The sequence below is a fragment of the Salvelinus namaycush genome, chromosome 4 (assembly GCF_016432855.1).
Source record: "Salvelinus namaycush isolate Seneca chromosome 4, SaNama_1.0, whole genome shotgun sequence".
In the NCBI taxonomy this organism is placed as follows: Eukaryota; Metazoa; Chordata; class Actinopteri; order Salmoniformes; family Salmonidae; genus Salvelinus; species Salvelinus namaycush.
The window spans coordinates 24,547,989-24,565,446 of record NC_052310.1 but is presented as its reverse complement, the minus strand read 5'-3'; the positions used below and the strand labels follow the sequence as shown (position 1 = coordinate 24,565,446).

The 17,458-nt window shown below is 46.2% G+C and overlaps 1 protein-coding gene across 1 annotated transcript in view; it reads right to left on the bottom strand.

Annotated features, from left to right (window-relative positions):
• The window catches only part of LOC120046366 (rho GTPase-activating protein 23-like), a 66,553-nt gene that overhangs the window by 15,812 nt on the left and 33,283 nt on the right, over positions 1–17,458 (bottom strand). The window contains exons 2-11 of the mRNA XM_038991545.1: positions 6,412–6,603; positions 5,285–5,315; positions 5,002–5,173; positions 4,820–4,880; positions 3,307–4,270; positions 2,406–3,041; positions 1,304–1,498; positions 801–909; positions 640–679; positions 344–481 (exon numbers count right to left, since the gene is read on the bottom strand). Of these exons, the coding sequence (XP_038847473.1) occupies positions 344–481; positions 640–679; positions 801–909; positions 1,304–1,498; positions 2,406–3,041; positions 3,307–4,270; positions 4,820–4,880; positions 5,002–5,173; positions 5,285–5,315; positions 6,412–6,603 (2,538 nt within the window). The remainder of the gene's footprint in view (positions 1–343; positions 482–639; positions 680–800; positions 910–1,303; positions 1,499–2,405; positions 3,042–3,306; positions 4,271–4,819; positions 4,881–5,001; positions 5,174–5,284; positions 5,316–6,411; positions 6,604–17,458) is intronic.

Sequence of the window (17,458 nt, the reverse complement as noted above, 5' to 3'; positions counted from 1 at the left end):
GAAAATACATGATCTAAGTGATTGATAGTTGGTTTTCAGCAGTCATAAAAATATGCCTTATTTACTTTGAAGAACTACTAAAATAGTGATTTTGTCAGACCGCATAGGCAGCAGCTCTATAGAGATGAGATGATGACTTGGAATGAAATAATAAAGTAATCAAATAAAACAAATGTAATATTCACAACTGAAATATTTTATTACGGTAAAGTAATGTGAATAAATTATGCTTAAGCAGTAATGGGCAGTCACTACCATCATGGGACTTTTAATTGAATTAATTGAATGGGAATCAATTGTTTGGTCCCCACAAGGATAGCAAACAAAAGTGTGTGTGCATTACTTTTCCCTTCTCCGTGAGGATCTGTTTGTAGTGAAGCCAGCCGTCCTTGCGTACGTCACTGAAGGTGATGGTCCCCAGTTCGGAGGTGGAGTGACGTTTCGACCGCGCCTCCTCTGCAGCACGCAGACTCTCCAGAGACTGGAATACACAGCCAATCACACCACACAACCACAGCTCAGAGCCAATCAGATCACAAAATAAAGTACGGTTCTAATGCAGTTGGTCCAAAGCTGACGCAGACAAAATAAAATATAATGATCAAATAAAAGATGAAACAGCGAAGAGATAATACTCACTCCATCAGTGAAAAAGCTCTTGACCCTTTTTGGTAGTCTCCTGTGGAAAGATATTTGAGAATGTTGCATGACTGACCGCACAGAAAAACAAGATATATTCATATCTCCTGACCTTTTTGACCTCTGCATATAGTCTTCAGACAACAAGTGGCCAAACTTACGAGAAGACACGGCCTTCCTCCCGGAAGGTGTTGAGGCCCTCGTCACATGACTTGGAGCGCTCTGTGGTAATGGCCAGCAGGTAGGAGGAACGGCGGCTTTTGATACTGCCTTCTCAGAAAGAAAGAAAAGAGAGGGACATGATGAGAGAGAGATGAATCAGTAGGGAGGGAATTAAAGTCATGCAAAAAGAACACAGTGACGTGAGATAGCTCAAAATGGAAGGCATTCTAGACATGTCAGAGAGAAGCAAACACAGAACACATTGAGCCTGGAGATAGAGGTGGATGGGGGGCAGTTGAAGGGGTTTGAGGTCTAAGTACAATTTTCCTTGTTTTGACATGTGAACCTGTTTTTGCACTTACCCTGTATCGACTGACTGGGGATATCGACAACAGTCGGTGTAGAAGTGAAAACAGGTCTACATGCCAAAACGTGGAAAATCGTTCTAAAAGAAGTGATGGCGGTATGGTGAGGAGAGTTGAAGCGAATGGGGGACACTCACTGCTGTCCTGGGAGCGGAGCTTGACGAGGGGGGAGGTAGAGGAGGAGAGGGTGACAGGGGAGACAGTAGTGGTACTAGAGGTGAGGGCACAGGGCAAAGAGGACACAAGAGGGCACGGGGCACTGGAGGAGGACACCACGGAGCAGGCGGGTACATGGCGGGCACGTAGGTCAGCGCTAGGGCTGATGGGGTCATCTGTGAGGGGTCAGGGGTTAGAGGTTAGGGGTCATCGAGGAAGACAGTCATAATAGAAATAAGTATTACTTCCTATGTAATATAGCATATTTCTATGGGAGAGTCAAAATGTACTAGTGAATTACACCACTGGATAGACAGTCATGTTACAGACACACTCCCCAGAGACATACATAGGTGTTACTACATAAACACACTGAAGGTAATATGTGTGTAAAAATCTATATTTATCTGGACACAGAAGACTTACACTGCACTAACAGTTTCAAGTTACAAAGACATTTACTCAGTTATACACATATAACATATAATTTAGTACAGTATATGTGTATACACTGAGCATACAAAACATTAAGAACACTTGCTCTTTCCATGATATAGACTGACCAGGTGAATTCAGGTGAAAGCTATGATCCCTTATTCAAGTCACCTGTTAAATCCACTTCAATCAGTGTAGATGGTTAAAGAATCATTTTTAAGCCTTGAGACAATTGAGACATGGATTGTGTATGTGTGCCATTCAGAGGGTGATTGGGCAAGGCAAAAAATGTAATTGCCTTTGAACAGGGTATGGTAGTAGGTGCCAGGCACATCGGTTTGTGTCAAGAACTGCACCGCTGCCGGGTTTTTCACGCTCAACAGTTTCATCCAGCCAACATGACACAACTGTGGGAAGCAGTCGTCCATGCCCTGACGAATTGAGTCTGTTCTGAGGGCAAAAGGAAGGTGTTCCTAATGTTTGGTATACTCGGTGTACATCACAGTTGGCGTTCTCATTGAAAAGCATTGAAGAAAATTGGAATTGAACCCTGGTATAAATGTATAATTCCCCCCCCAACTATTCATAAAGAAAAGGGAAGGGAGGAAGGTGGAAGTTGGAGAGTAGGGTGGGGTACTAACTACTAACCTATAAAGGGAATAGAGGCCAGGGAGTCGGGTGTGCTGTGGTGGGGTTGCAGGCTACCGTTGGGCCTCCTTAGACTGTCCCCCATTCTGGTACCCCCACAGACGGGCGAGGGTGTCCCTGCAGTGAGGGTGTTTGGGGAGGGCAGCAGCCCGACGGGGGGCTCGGCTGAATCCACTGGGAGGGCGTAGAGGGGGTGACGGAGGGTGTGCACGGGGGTCCGACGCCCCATAGGGGGCTTCTGCCTCAGCACCACCTCCTGGCCCAGAGGGAGAGGAGACAACGTCTCCCTCGACTCCCCCCTCTCCTCCCCCAGCCGCACTCTCTCATCCTCCGACGAAGAAGGGATGACGGCCGGGGTGGAGGAAGGACGAGGAACTACCATCCCCCCTCCTATCCAGCCTCCCTCGCAGTCCGAGGGGCTAGTTTTGGCACTGGGTGCCCAGTTGAGGTGGGGTCCGATGTAGGTGGGTTCTCTGAAGGAGTGGGCTTGTTGGAGGAGGTGGCCGGCCTTGCGGCAGAAGGAGGGGCTGTAGCTTTTGTAACCCACCAGCTCCTCTTCCTCCAACCTCCTGCTCTGGGTCTGGGGCTCAGCCACCTGCTGCTGCTGGGTCTGCCGACCAACGGAGGGGGCTGTGGCTGTGGGGAAAAGGTAGACATAATATAGGCAGTGTACAGCAGGAGAAGTACTGGCTAAATACCAATTCCTTGCCCTCCTGCTAAAAGCGTGCACTTGCTTAAACCCCCTCATGGATTTTAAGGCATGTTAGAGTGGTGTATGTCGTATGTTAAATCCACAAGGGGAGTGAGTAAGTGTACACTTTAGGGAGATGGGGAGATCAGATTAAGGTCTGTCTTCCTGCCTATCTATCCATCTAAATATCTCTATGCGTGTGGAGCTTACCCAGTGTGGCTGCGGTTGTGGCTGTAACCGTGTGGTGGTTTCCCAAGTCCTTGTCCTGCTCCTTGGCATCCTGCGACGGCCAGGCGGGGGCTCTCTCGCAGTGCGGCGACACCAGCGCAGCCGCCTGGGCTAGCGTCTCCTGCGAGCGCCCGTAGTTGCGTTCATACGATGCGTACGCCGCCAGCAGGCTTTCGGAACACGAACGGCTCCCTGGCCCGGACACTCCCCCCCAGCCTCCCAGCCAATAGGAATCGTGGGAGGCGGCTGCTGCATGGTGGTGGAGCAGCAGAGTTTCTTGGGAAACGCCGTGGTCTCTGTGAGCCATGGAGGACATAGAGTTAGACCCAGGACCTCCAGCGCCACCAGGCCCCAGCGCTAAGCCCAACCCCAGCTCGGCTAACCGATCCTGGGATATGCTCCGGTGTCGAGGGGACATGCGCTCGGCCGCCTCTGCCTGGCTGTAGTACCAGTCCGACAGCGCCTGGTGGCACATGGCGTCACTGTGGGCACGCGTAGCCGGTAAACTTCCCTTCCGGGTGGGCATGTGGGGCAGGGTTGCAGAGGCGATGGCGGCGTTGTGGTTGGCAAAGTGGAAATCCAGTGCGCTGACGGCCGACGACGAGCGCCCGCGGTTCTGCCCCAAAGATGGCTGCCAATCTCCCTCTTGTCCTGCCGAGGAGCCAAAATGGCCTCCGCCATCCTCCTCGTTTTCTCCCGGACCCCTGGGCCTGCCGGAGGTCTGAGTTACGTTAACCGCGGCAGAGCGGTTGTCCAAGGGGGATGCCTGGTTAATAGGGCTGGGGCGGCAGTGCCAGTTGTCCAGGGGGCTTTGGTGGTTGGGTGGCAGAGGGGCCGTGGAAGTGGGCTTGGCACGGGGGTAGCAGAGTGGGGGAGGGTCGGGGATATGCTGCGCCCCTCCCGTGTATGGCTCATTTCCTCTCAGGTAGGCATCCTGAGAGTACGCCTGTAGGGGAGGGAAGAGGAGAGTGGGAGCATGAGAGATGAAAAACTGAAGAGATAGAAAGGAGATAGAGAGGGAGGCAAGGGATAGAGAAGAGTAGAAAGCAGGTGCGAAGTAGTATTTCACACAAAATGAACACATTCCATTTGGTAGTCTAACGCGTTCCATGGCATGTGACATGATTTGACAACCTGTTTCCAATACATTTGAAATGTATTTCGGAACTAAAAATCCACTCCAAACTAGCTTGTCAGGTGTTTGTGAAAGCAAAGGCGGGTGGAATGCATATATATATTTTTTTTTACATATTACAATTAAATTTGTGTTACAATGAAAACGTGTTATTGTGTAATTATTGTATATCCAGTAGGGATAGTTCAGCACTGGAATTATATGAAATGTTTGTAATTGTCTATACATTACTACTAATATTCTTCACCAAACCAAATTGCTTTGTGATTGTGAGGTGTATTGTTATTGGGCTATGATTATAAATAATTTGATGTGTGGGAAGGAGGAGAGGAGAGAAAGAAACAGAAATCTCATACTCACACTTACCAACTGCAACACATCCTCATCTTTTGGCATGATGCAGAGCTCCAGAACATTCTCGCTGGAAGAGGGATAGAGGAGAGATAGTAAAATAATGGGTCATTGTGTAAAGTTATGTAACAAGTATTATATAATGTGTCATATCACATGTGTGTAGGTGCCTGCGTGTGTGCGTGTCTCACCTGTTCTGGATCAACGCGATCACCTGAGAGTAGGTCTTCCCTAATACACTTTCCCCATTCACCTTTACCAGTCTGTCCCCTGTACACAGGCCAGCTTGGTGGGCAGGGCTTTTCTCCCTCACACTCTTTACAAAGATGGTGTCCATGGGCTCCAGACGACCCCTTTGACAACCTGGGACACACGAACGTGGTATATATTCGTTAAACATTTTTAACACAGATTCATAAACTTGTAAACAACGCACACCAAAGGAATGTATAATGACACATGAAAAACCCTCACCTTTTCCATTGCCGTTTCCATTCTCCTCATCCTGCAGAGAAAGGAGAGGAAGACAAGTGAGACACCTAGAAAACTAGTGAACAGAGACCAACCAGACCAGTTGTTTTGTGGCTCTACCACAAGGAGATGCTATCTCCCCCAGGCAGTCAGAGCGATGAGCAGTTGTGTGGCTACAAACGCATTAACACACACCTTCGAAACGTGCCTCATCATAGTAACACACAGAAATGGATTGACAGTGACAAAAACACTCATGAGCCAGCATATGCTCACATAGTTTACCTCAATTTATCACACATACACACATGCACAGTTCATCGCTCTCTGACACACACACACACACAATAACCCACTCCCTACTCCACCCTCACACCCACTCCACCCCCACCCCCCCCCCCCCCCCCCCCCACACACACACACACACACACAGGCCCCAGCTGACTGGGCAGTTTAGGTCTGGCCGGCTGGCTGACTGAGCTCATTCCAGTCAGACAGACAATGACCTGGGCTTTACAGCCACATAATAGAGACCTAGATACCCTGGAGTAGGAACCAGTGATACTACCACCTTTCTCCTCTTCTTTCCCTTTCTCATCCTCTACTCCTCTTCTATTTACCTTCTCATCTCCTGTTCTGCTTGCACTCTCCTCTCTTGCCCTCTTCTCTCTTGCCCCCTCTCCTCTCTTGCCCCATCTCCTCTCCTTCTTCTCTTCTCTCCTCTCATCTTCTGTTTAACATATTCCCTCCTCTCTCTCTTCTCCTCCTCTCGTCTCCTCCTTTCCTCTTTTACCCCATTTGCCTCTTTTATTTACTTCTCTGTTCCTCTCTTCTCTCCTCTCCCTGTAGGTCAGTGGTCCCCGACCCTGGTCCTAGGGAGCTACAGGATGTGTGGGCTTTTCTTCCACTGGTTGGTGACCATTGGTCAGGACACCTCCATAAGTGTGAAAACTGTTAGGGTAACACACACACGCCTGTAATTCTGTGACTTCACGACCCCTCTTAATTTGGTCATGAGAGACAATTAACCTCTACACTACTGGAGGTTAGCAGATCAGCATAAGCTTGGTAGGGAAATCTGTAAAATGAACGTAATGCATTCCATCGTGGGGGCTATGAACCATTGTTACCTTGAGGTTATTGTGGAGGGAAGACTCTGGCGGGTACACAATGAAGTGGCGCAGCGTGAAGCCGAAGCCCTGGGAGTTCTTCTGCAGGAGCACCGTACGAGGGCCCTGCCACGCCACGCCCTCAACCTCGCCCGACGACAGCGGCCGAGTGTTCTCATTGGATGACAGGACGCCATCATTCCGCCCTTTAGCCTACGAGGGACACAGATAAGGAGGATTTAAGAAAAGGGGTCAAAGTCAATATTAGCTATTCAATTCATTAGTACCACTTTCTAAATGTATCAGTGATTTCAATATGTGAGCAAAATGTCAATGTAAGTTAGGTAAAGTGAGCTGAGGGTGTAAGTGTAAACTTTGAATTAGGTCAGTGAGTCCAAACATATCCTCCATGTCAGTGAGAAATGCATTGCTTAAGTGTGAAACGTCAGAGAAGTTTCTATTAGCGATAATAGCTATATACCACACAGGTTTGGGACCAGGCTAGGGAGACTTCACCCAATTTTTTAAACTCCACCCAGAATTCTGGAATTCCACCAATGCCTTTCTCTCTCTCAGGAATAATATCTATTTTAACGACCCACCTCTCCCATAATCACCTGCCACACAATGGAGGGGTAAAAATACATGTTGGAGTGGGTATTTATATCTAACAATTATGGAACAACAGGACTCGATCATGACACACACATGCACGTTAGGCACGCATGAACATACACGCACGTGCGCAAACACACATACACCCACACCTAAAGAATAATAAGACTCACGCCTCTTTGTGTGTTTGGAGTCTTTGTGTCTGTAACACTTTGGGGATACACTGGTGGTCCATATATGCCGTAAAGGGTTTCCCCTATACATTTTTCTTAGGCGGGATGCAGTATCCAACAGCAGCATATTCTATTGAAAACGGTTTTAAAATGTAGATATGTAGATACAGAGATTGGCAGGGGGATACATACCTTCATCCCGCTTAGGCTTAAGTAATATTAGGAAAAAGCTCCTAGCTCAGGCACCATACAGCACACTTAGCTTTTTAGTGTCTAGCTACCGTCTTTATCTTATCACACAACCTCTCCTGATAGCCTTCGGCCCTCTTCCTTCTTCATCCCACCCTGCCCTTGACTTCCTATACTCCCTCCTGCCTTCTTTCTCCACTCCCCCGCCAACCCCCTCCCCACAAAATCACAAGGCCAGGCCACACTGCACCGCACCATAACAACAGGAAGTGAGGCATGGTGCCTGAGCTAACTGGCCCATTTGGGGATTCAGGGAATCCTTCGCCTCTAAGAATAGAGTGGCTAGGGTGGGGACTATGTGTGTGTGATTGTGTGCCTGCGTGTGTTTGTGTGAGTGTGTGGGTGGCAGGGAGGGGGACTCTCTTTCCGATGGGGGCTCCAGTTCCATTGCAACACCCCTCTCTTTATACCCAGCCCAACATTGTGACTAGCATTCAAGCATCTGGAATTCCCGGATCCACATTGACAGGTTGAATTATTCTGTTGACTTCCCATCTGTAATAGTCCCTTATGAAATGCTATGTGTTGTTTTGCAAGGAAGTGGAAATATGATGTAGTGGTATAGGACTGCGAAGGAAAGCTAAGACAAAGGCTGGATGCTTGGAAGGATAGAAATCACATTCTCAGTAAGGAGTCTTAGAATAGACTCATAACACTAATATTAAGAAACTATGTAGTGTACACACACGCGCACACAAACACACACAGGCACACACACACACACACACACACACACACACACAAATACATACCGTGCATTCACGTCCACACGAGCAGGGATGCCCCTAAGCATGGACTCATCATACGTAGATTGATGATGGAGATGGCATAGATGTTGTTTTTCGAAAACAACATGGACACAGAAAGAGAAAGAGTATGTGTGTGTGTACGTATGTCTGTGCATGTGTGTGTGTATGTGCGTGTGTGTGTTTATGTGTGTGTGTGTGTGTGTGTGAGCGAGGTTACACACTGGCAGGTTAGTGTTTTTTGTCATGAATCTTGTTCTAGAGGCAGCTCTGCAGAGTGGTCACTAGCTGGCATAGCCACAAAGTCATAAAATCTGATTTTAAACCTAACCCTAACTCTAACCTTAAACACACTGCTAACCCTAATGCCTAACCCTAACCTTAAATGATGACCAAAAAGCTTCATCAATCTTTACAATATAGCCAATTTTGACTTTGCAGCTAGCCCATCTAGCGGAAATCGCTCAGTTCTGCCTCAAGGACAAGACTCATCCCAAAAAACATCACCCCGCTACATACTGTGAGCATGACATGTGTCAGAATCCCTCATGGCCTTCCATTCCTACACCTGCTATTTCACATGCAAGTGCATGAAAACACACACACTGGGGTGTGAGATGCCAGCACAACTTGCACAAGCATACACACACACTCTCATATACACTTCCTAATATATACCAGAGCACGCACACACGCACACACACACACACACACACTGACACTCACACTCACAGGGGCATGAAAAGCCGCCAATGCCAGTCTCCTTTACACACGGTCCTGAATTCTCCCACCTCTATCAATAACTGAGCCATAAGATTAGCTGCTTGTCAACGAAGAGCAACGTGACGTGTAACTATGACGTCACTTCCCCTATAGGCTGTGAGGTCAAACGCGGTTTGACTTTGTTTGTTTGTCAAACTGTTTTACACGCACACACGAGCGAACCAGCAAATGAATGCATCTGCACACACACGTCACACACACACACACACACACATTTCCTTTTAACATGTGTTAATGCCCCTGGTTGTCAATAACTCAGGCAAGGCCTTTTGATGATCACAGATTTTTGCTACATCTTTGACGCATAAGAGAACACCACATTCTAACCTACACGCCCACACGCGCTCACATACACAGACACCCTGCCGATGCATCACTCGAGCAGAACAGATGACACTCCAACCTGCACCCATCATACACTCACATATACGTACCACACACACACACACGCGCCGATGTATAAATATGTACAGTGCCGGGTGACGAAAGCATTGCTCCGATCTCCTTCCCCTCCGTTAGTCAACAGGCCCCCACTGCGCTCCATTACATAAGACATACAGTAGGCAGGAGTGACACAGCCCCTCCACCCCCAACCCCCCACACACTCTTATTTACTCTCTAGCCTTTATCAAGCCTCTACATTATACATTACCCTTTCTAAAATAGCACATGTCAATTCTGCATTGGTGTAGGTGCTTAGTAAATCCAATGACAATCAGCAGATGGAGAGATGACGGATCCTCCGACTAATACAGCCTTTTGCTACAGGCCAGTGTGGAGTACACACTGGTAAGGCGCTGAACTTCTTTCACAACTGAAAATGGCTGTCATCCTAGAATTAAGCAATAAGGCACTGTGTCACTTAGCCTTACCACGGCTAAGGGCTGTTCTTAGGCACGACGTAGTGCCTGGATGCAGCCCTTAGCCGTGGTATATTGACCATATACCACAACCCCCAGAGGTGCCTTATTGCTATTATAAACTGGTTACCAACGTCATTCGAACAGTAAAAATAACTTTTTTTATCATACCCGTGGTATATGATCTGACCTGTCAATCAGCATTCAGGGCTCGAACCACCTTGTTTATAATTGGAATTAGAACATCTCTCTGGAATTAGAACATCTCTGGCTGTCTCTCTGAAATAAAATTGTTAATTTTGTCATATTGAGGAACAATCCTTGAACATCAACCAGACCCAACAACCCAACAACCCGATGCCCAAAGACACATCTACGTCACGGCCTTTCTATGTTTCTATCTTTCTATGTTGAGTTGAGCACGCCAGATTAGGAGATTTCCCAGAAGAGTCTCTCTTTCTTACCCAGGACAAGCGAAGATGTGGCAAAACCCTCCGGGGCAACCTTCGTCTGGGTCGCGGAGAGGAGCGGGGTGGGGTGGAGGGTCGGGGAGAGGCACGGGGTGGAGTGGCGGTAGTGGTGGTAGCATGTAGGGTAATGCTTCGTAACACCGCCAACCAGATACAGCGAGGTTCCGGGTCACTACAGTCCACCCCTACTGAGCACTGGAAACACCACTCCTGCCCTGAGGGAGCTGGGACCTCCACTCTCAACATCACACACACAAGAGTGTTTGCTACAGCCCCACACAGGACGGGACACATACGACACCGCTGTTATCCCCGCAACCACCTGACGTTTTCACCTAGACACGCTACACACACTCTCGGACGGACATGGGGGTCAAGAGTCAATGGTGACCAACGGAACCCAACCACTTAGTGTCTATCAATTTTAACGTCAAATCAAGACGTCAAAATTCAGAGTCAAAATCAACAAAATCTTCATATTGATGAATGAATCCAGGTCTAGGTGAATATATTTGTATTCCTCAAAGTGGATTTGGGTTCTGGTTCGGTTTGTCTGTCAAAAATGTTGTGCATCATGGTCCTGTTGGTCACTAGTTCTGTTTCTGGAGCAGTAGGTGAAGCAGCTTGGATGGCAGGCCTGAGATCAGTGGAGACAATAAAGAGAAAGGGCCTTTGCAAGGCACAAGACGACTAGCTCTTCATCAGAGTTGGTCCTAGATCAGTAATATTCTTGATCTGTGTAGAGCTACTGGTGTCCTCATTTCTATCCAGGATCTGATCCAGGACCAGATTATGATTTCATCCTCTCCTCTAGATGAGTTGTCCCGCGTTTGCGTTCTACATGTGGCTAGACTAGTAGCTGTTAACCTCTTGTCCTTTCTCAGTATATAGACAGATTCAGACTCACGCTGCCACACTTCCTTGTTCACTGACCGGAAATCGAGGTTCAGAAGTCCTCTTTACTGGTATAGAAGCCATTAGGGTGGCGTACAGGTCTGGAAACCTGTACCTGGATCTTGTCCTCTTCACTGGATCAGAACGAGTTTTAGTTCCACGTTTTTTTATTGTAGCTGGTAACAGTAGCTCTTTTCTCTCATGCTGGGTATAGTGCAGTATTGGCAGCGGCTGGCTCTCTGTTTTATTGCTATCTAAAGTATATCCTCTCCTATTTTCTCTACCCAGGCTCTGCCTGCCTGCCTCTCTCTCTCTCTCTGACTCCCTGTAGGCTCTCTTGTGCTCCACGCAACGCTAGTCCACTCTGTCAACCCCACTCACTCACTCTCTCTCTCTCTCACTCACTCTCTCTCTCTCTCCGCCTCTCTTTCACATTCCTCCCATCCCTCCACTGGCCAGTCCAGCAAGGCAGTTGAGCAGTGAGCAGCACACAGCATGTTCTCTCTGTGTGTGTTTCTCTCTCTCTCTCTCATGTCTCGCTTTCTCTCTCTCTCTATGTGTGTCTCCCTGTCTCCTCTTTTTATGCTCAGAACCTGGCCGCCGCAGCTGACAGTAGAGTACACACTAACATTAAAAAGGCTGTGTGTGTGTGTGTGTGTGTGGGGGGGGGGGGGGGTGACCGAGAGTCCCAGCCTTTTAAAACAAAACTAGCAGCAGCAATGTATTGCAGTGTATTTAAAGCTTTTTGCTTTGACACCTGTGAGCCAGAGCATTGTAAAAATAGAAAGAGAGAGAGAGAATAGGGAGAGAGAGAGAAAGAGAGAGAGAGAGCGAAATAGAGAGAGAGAAAAGAAAAGAGACAAAAAAAGATAGATTGACTAAGACAGGCATGCAGACTCCCCTGGCTGGAAATGGCACCCATCGCTCCTCTCCTCTCTCCTCCCCTCTTTACAATCTCTTTAGAAAACTCAACCCGGAAAAATGGGAGCGCCGACTCAGTGGTAGGATAAAAAAGGAAAGGCATTTCCCTATCTGCTTCACTGTATCTCTCCCCTATGGCTAGCCTGCTTTTCTGAGTTCTGTGTGTTCTTGTGTGTCAGTGTCTGTCCAGACTCCATAGCATTGGACCTTGGGGCTACTGTTAGTAAGGGCAACCACTGACACTCCATCCAGAGGGCTAAATGTGTGTGTGAATCATGAATCAGAGGACGCAGAAGTCATTATGACGGAGCTAAGATGAATGGAATTGAAGGATGGGGGAGGAATGGGGAAATGGCTATTTAAGGACTAACAGCCTTGTAAGCGTGTCACCAAACACAGATACACACATTGATTTAACTTAATAGATTTTAGTTCTATCAATAGAGCAATTACTAGCGAATACGAAAAAATGCCACCTGATTTAAAAAGCTGCAAATACCACATGCACACTCACACACACTTTTCTTTTCCCTTTCTCTCTGGTGACATGACACCACAGGTTTGGCTGGTAATAACCATGAGAGGCAACCAGCCAAATCAGCCAAATCCCTGTCTGAAATGGGGTGGCCATCATTAACATGTCATTGATACTAGTACTGTCAGCACAGACGGCAAAGTAGTCCCCTCCTCTTCTAGTAATGGGGCAACCCCTGGCATAGTGCAAAACTAAAATACTGAAACAAAGCTCACAAAAGCTATTGGTTTAACAATGGTACAAAAAAAAGAGAGCGACATTGCATTTTTTTTTTTAGGTGTAAGGTGGATCAAAAGTAAGTCAATAATGAACTTTCCACCGTGATAAAACAATAGGAAAAACAGAGAATTGGCTGTTTAAATTGGGCAAGGACAGCAGCACCCCTCTAATCTATCCCTCACATGCGTCCCCAGTTGGGAACCTATTTTTGACCGTCAAAGGTGGTGCAATATAGGCCTATAGGGAATATGGTGCCATTGATTGGAACACACCCAATCTCTCTCTCCAGCTCTCTCTGCCTCTCATTGGATACTTCTATGTTTACACCCCCCCCCCCCTCTCTCTCTCATGTCTCCTCTTTTTAGGCTCATTACCCTGCAGCTCCTTTGACCTTGCTCTCTCTCTCTCAGTCTTTCTATTCCATCTCCTCTTTCTCTCTCATTATCTCCAGTCTCCACACAAATTCAACCCTCCACTTGACTTCTTATATAACCAGAGGGAAGAAGTTACGGGGATGAAGGGAGTGACAAACAGAAAGAGTTGTTTCGACAGAGACAGAGTGTAGACAGAGAACACACACACACACACACACACGCACGGATGGACGGACACATTCTACTTATGCTAAATTGTTTATTCTATTCTTCTGAGCCATTTACTTTATGTCCGTATTCTTATCTTTTATTATTTCTTATTGTTTGCATTGTCGAGAAGGAGCGTGCAAGTAAGCATTTCGTTGGACGTTGTATACCGTGTGTATCCTTTACATACGACTAATAAAACTTGAAACACACAAATGCAAACACACACATACACACAATGTAGACATGATTATCAGCTATTTTTGTTTAAAGCCACTAGTGGGCAGCACTAGCTTGCAAAAGATCACGCTGACTTGATAACCTTCTCAATTCAACAAATAGACCTAACTGTAACTTACACCATTGATTATTGAAACCGAGAGTATGTCTAAAATAGGCAGCCTATTTATTCACACACATCGAGGAGACAACAGAGATATTATCAGATATTATTGATAACCCCTGTTGGCTAAAACGGGCTAATATCAATAGTATGCATTAAGGGATTATTCTTTGAGTATGCATGAGAACAAAAAGGAGGCGCGCGCGCGCGCACACACACACACCACACACACACACACACACACACACACACACACACACACACACACACACACACACACTCAACCTTCGATGGCAGGAAAAGCCTCCTAATTGACCTATTTTTTGTCAACTGTGAAATTGTTCCAAGCTAAAAAATTAAATAATACAGCTACATATTTCCAAGCTTCGTGGTTCTTCTCTTGGTTTTCTTTTTATCTTTCCACATGGCCGCAGCTGTTGTCAGTATGGAACTAGTCCCAAACCAGGCCAAGTAACCATGGACACTGCAAAACCTCTCCCCTTTAATGGCATAACTAGCCCCATAGCACTGACCCGACCACACACACACACACACACACAAACACAAACTAAGAAACAAACACATTGACTCACACACACACACACACATTGATTATGAGCATGGGGAATGCAGTGACGATTTTAGCATGTAAATGGTGGGGCAAACTCAAGCTATTTTTTGGATGCACGCCAGCAAAGCCACTACACAACACTGAACAATACATTAATTGCACTATAACGGTGACAAATGGTGCCCACAAACTGTTAGGGCCGACATAAATCTTTCCTGACAGCGGAGCTTTCCTTTCAGCACCATGGAGTGAATCCTTACCACTGCTACACCTGGCTATCAGCGGAGCCTTGTCTGGCAGCAAAACAGTTCATTCAGCCTCGCTTACTGCCTTTTTAAAAAACATAGCTGATATGGCTGACTCGCTTAAATAAATATCGTTTCTACTGACTCCTTGTGGATTTGTGTAACTCGATAAGAACTGCATTCTCCTTCAATTATAACGAACGCCAACATGAGTTTTGAATTTTGAACCATACACAAACACTATTACATTCATGTTCAGTAAATTCATGTTTGTTCTTATATCATCAACACTTAGCTCTAAGTATAAGCAAGTACAAGCAAACTAGCTGCGACGAGGTAGCCCTATTTGTTCAGCACTTTCAAAATGGACACCGGCAGAAATTCAGAGAGATGTTAGTTCAGATAAACTCAGCAAGATGTTGAGGCCTTAACTTTACTGTTCTTTAAACCACCACACAGAGAAAGAGAGAGAGAGACACACAGTTAGCCTACCATTTGAAGTATTTTATTAGGCCTATGTGGTCTAAAAAGAAATTCAAATACAATCACGAGCATCCACTTTTATAGACGTTATGCAAACAAAACAACCCTCGCAATATCAACTGGAATTACATGGGTCTATTACTGAACTTTTTGTTGAAAAATAAATATTTGATGGTTACAGACCCAACAACATTATATAGTTTCCCCTCCTTGTGGAGAAAGCAGAACAATTAAATAATTCCAACATTGCCTAAAATGATGAATGAGATAGACTTATATAAGACTTATATAAGCAATATAACAACTGAGATGTGCAAACTATGGCATAGGGGAACGATGAGCGGATAAGACGCAAGCCAAAATTTAGATTAAGACATTAATAAGCAAACTAAGACAGACGTAGTCGATACACCTATTTGTTCAGCACTTTTGAAATGAACAGCGACAGAATTCAGAACATGGGCCGTTCTTACATTATTCGCCCTGCACGCCAAATCAGAACCATATGATAAATAACAGGGGCATATAAGCTGACAATGAAATCTCTTACAATATCCGATGATGACATTTCTCTAAAACAGGCTATAGGCTACATGTGCACCACCAAGTCAGAACAGAAGGCAAAGTTCGGAGGGGGAGAGGGACCAAATTCTTAGGGTGAGACACATGGGCCACTAACTGCCTACTACACAACATACACTTAGTATTACTTTCTTAGCTACAGTATACATATCTCCCTGGCAGATATGTTTAGCTTAATTTATGCAGCAGCATACCTATTTTTGGACTTACCATTGTTGTGCTGTGCTCACTTGAACAGGAAGGTGGCGCGGCAGTTCTTCTTGTGGGCAAACTTTCTCATCAAACTTTGTCATCAAAGTCTGGCATTCTCTGGGTGAATTCAAGCTGGATTGGCAGCATGGGCAATGTATTCAACCTTTTCTGGCCTATGGTGTTGGTGCTGAATGTTTATCCTTTTAAGTTTGGAAAAGAGACCCTTTCAGGTAGATGTTTTAAATCCTTAAACCCAGACTTGGACCACACACCCTCTCCACCGAATAGCAGGCACGGGGAAGCAAAATAGTTATTGCTTTGCGACAGTTAGCCACCAATTCCTTCCAAACCACTCATTGTTGAATTTGCGATTTTCTGACTTGTTGTGTAATGTTTATGTCCATTGGTCGATGAGCATCGAGACGTTTTATCTATAATTTCACTTCAGCTTTATTAACTCAATACATACATTTTTGTATTGTTTGCAAACGGATATGTCTATTTTATATCTATATCATTTTTTTTGCTAAACAGGTGGGCTCTGCAATAAAGATTTCTGTCACGCCTGCTCCCGCTCTCCCTCTCGAGCGCCAGACAGCCTATCATTACGCACACCTGCCCCCTTCGTTACACGCACCAGCGCCTCTTTGGACCCACCTGAACTCTATCATTATTTGAATTCCTTCCCTTTATCTGTCTGTTCCTCACGTTATTCCCTGTCAGCATTGATGTCGTTACTTTGTCCCGTCGCTGGTCCTGTCCTGTTTTATGTCCCTTGTTCATTAAATGTTCTTCCTGTACCTGCTTCCTGTCTCCAGCGTCGATCCTTACAGTTTCACAGTTCTACTGTGCCTTATGTTTTATGTCGTCTATTCATCTATCCCCTCTGAACATACAGTAACTGGGGCCTATGCCTTGAAAATCTGGCACACATGCTATATTCTCTTGAAAACAGGCTGCCATTTGAGCACCCATGACCGTACCACTGATTCCTCCAAACATAGGTAGAAATCCCCTCCTCGTCTGCCGCCTCTGTGTCCAGCACCACACAACTACCCAAACTATTACTACCAAGAGTGGCGAATGGGTTAACTACAGCACTCTCTTGTGAGAGGAAGACTGGGGTGATTGACTGTGTCTGAACTGGATGGAGTTCAGTTCCACTCTGACGGTAGGCTCTTATTAATTTTGAATGTGACAGATAGAAATTAATGGAACATATCGATTCTACATGACTGAGAGTGATGCACAGACATGAGTGATGTCTGTTCTACAACCACTTTCTAGCTGAACATTCTGTAACATTTCAGCACTCTTGAATGAGGCCGATCATGAACCCTAGAAACAGATTGACCCCCAGTATACCCACGCAGGCCATACCTGTACGTGTTCAACAGTTTCCAACCAAACTGTCCCCATCATGGCCGCACTAACAAAGCACAGTGTTAATGGCAAATCAGGACCTTTCATCACAGGCCCAAACAAAGACACATATTGTAGCCAAACTAGCTGTTCTGAGATCAGCATGTCAAGCAGGTTCACTGTGGACACCATGTCTCCAGCATGGGCCATGATTCACCACAGACTCCCCTTTACGAAGCCCACA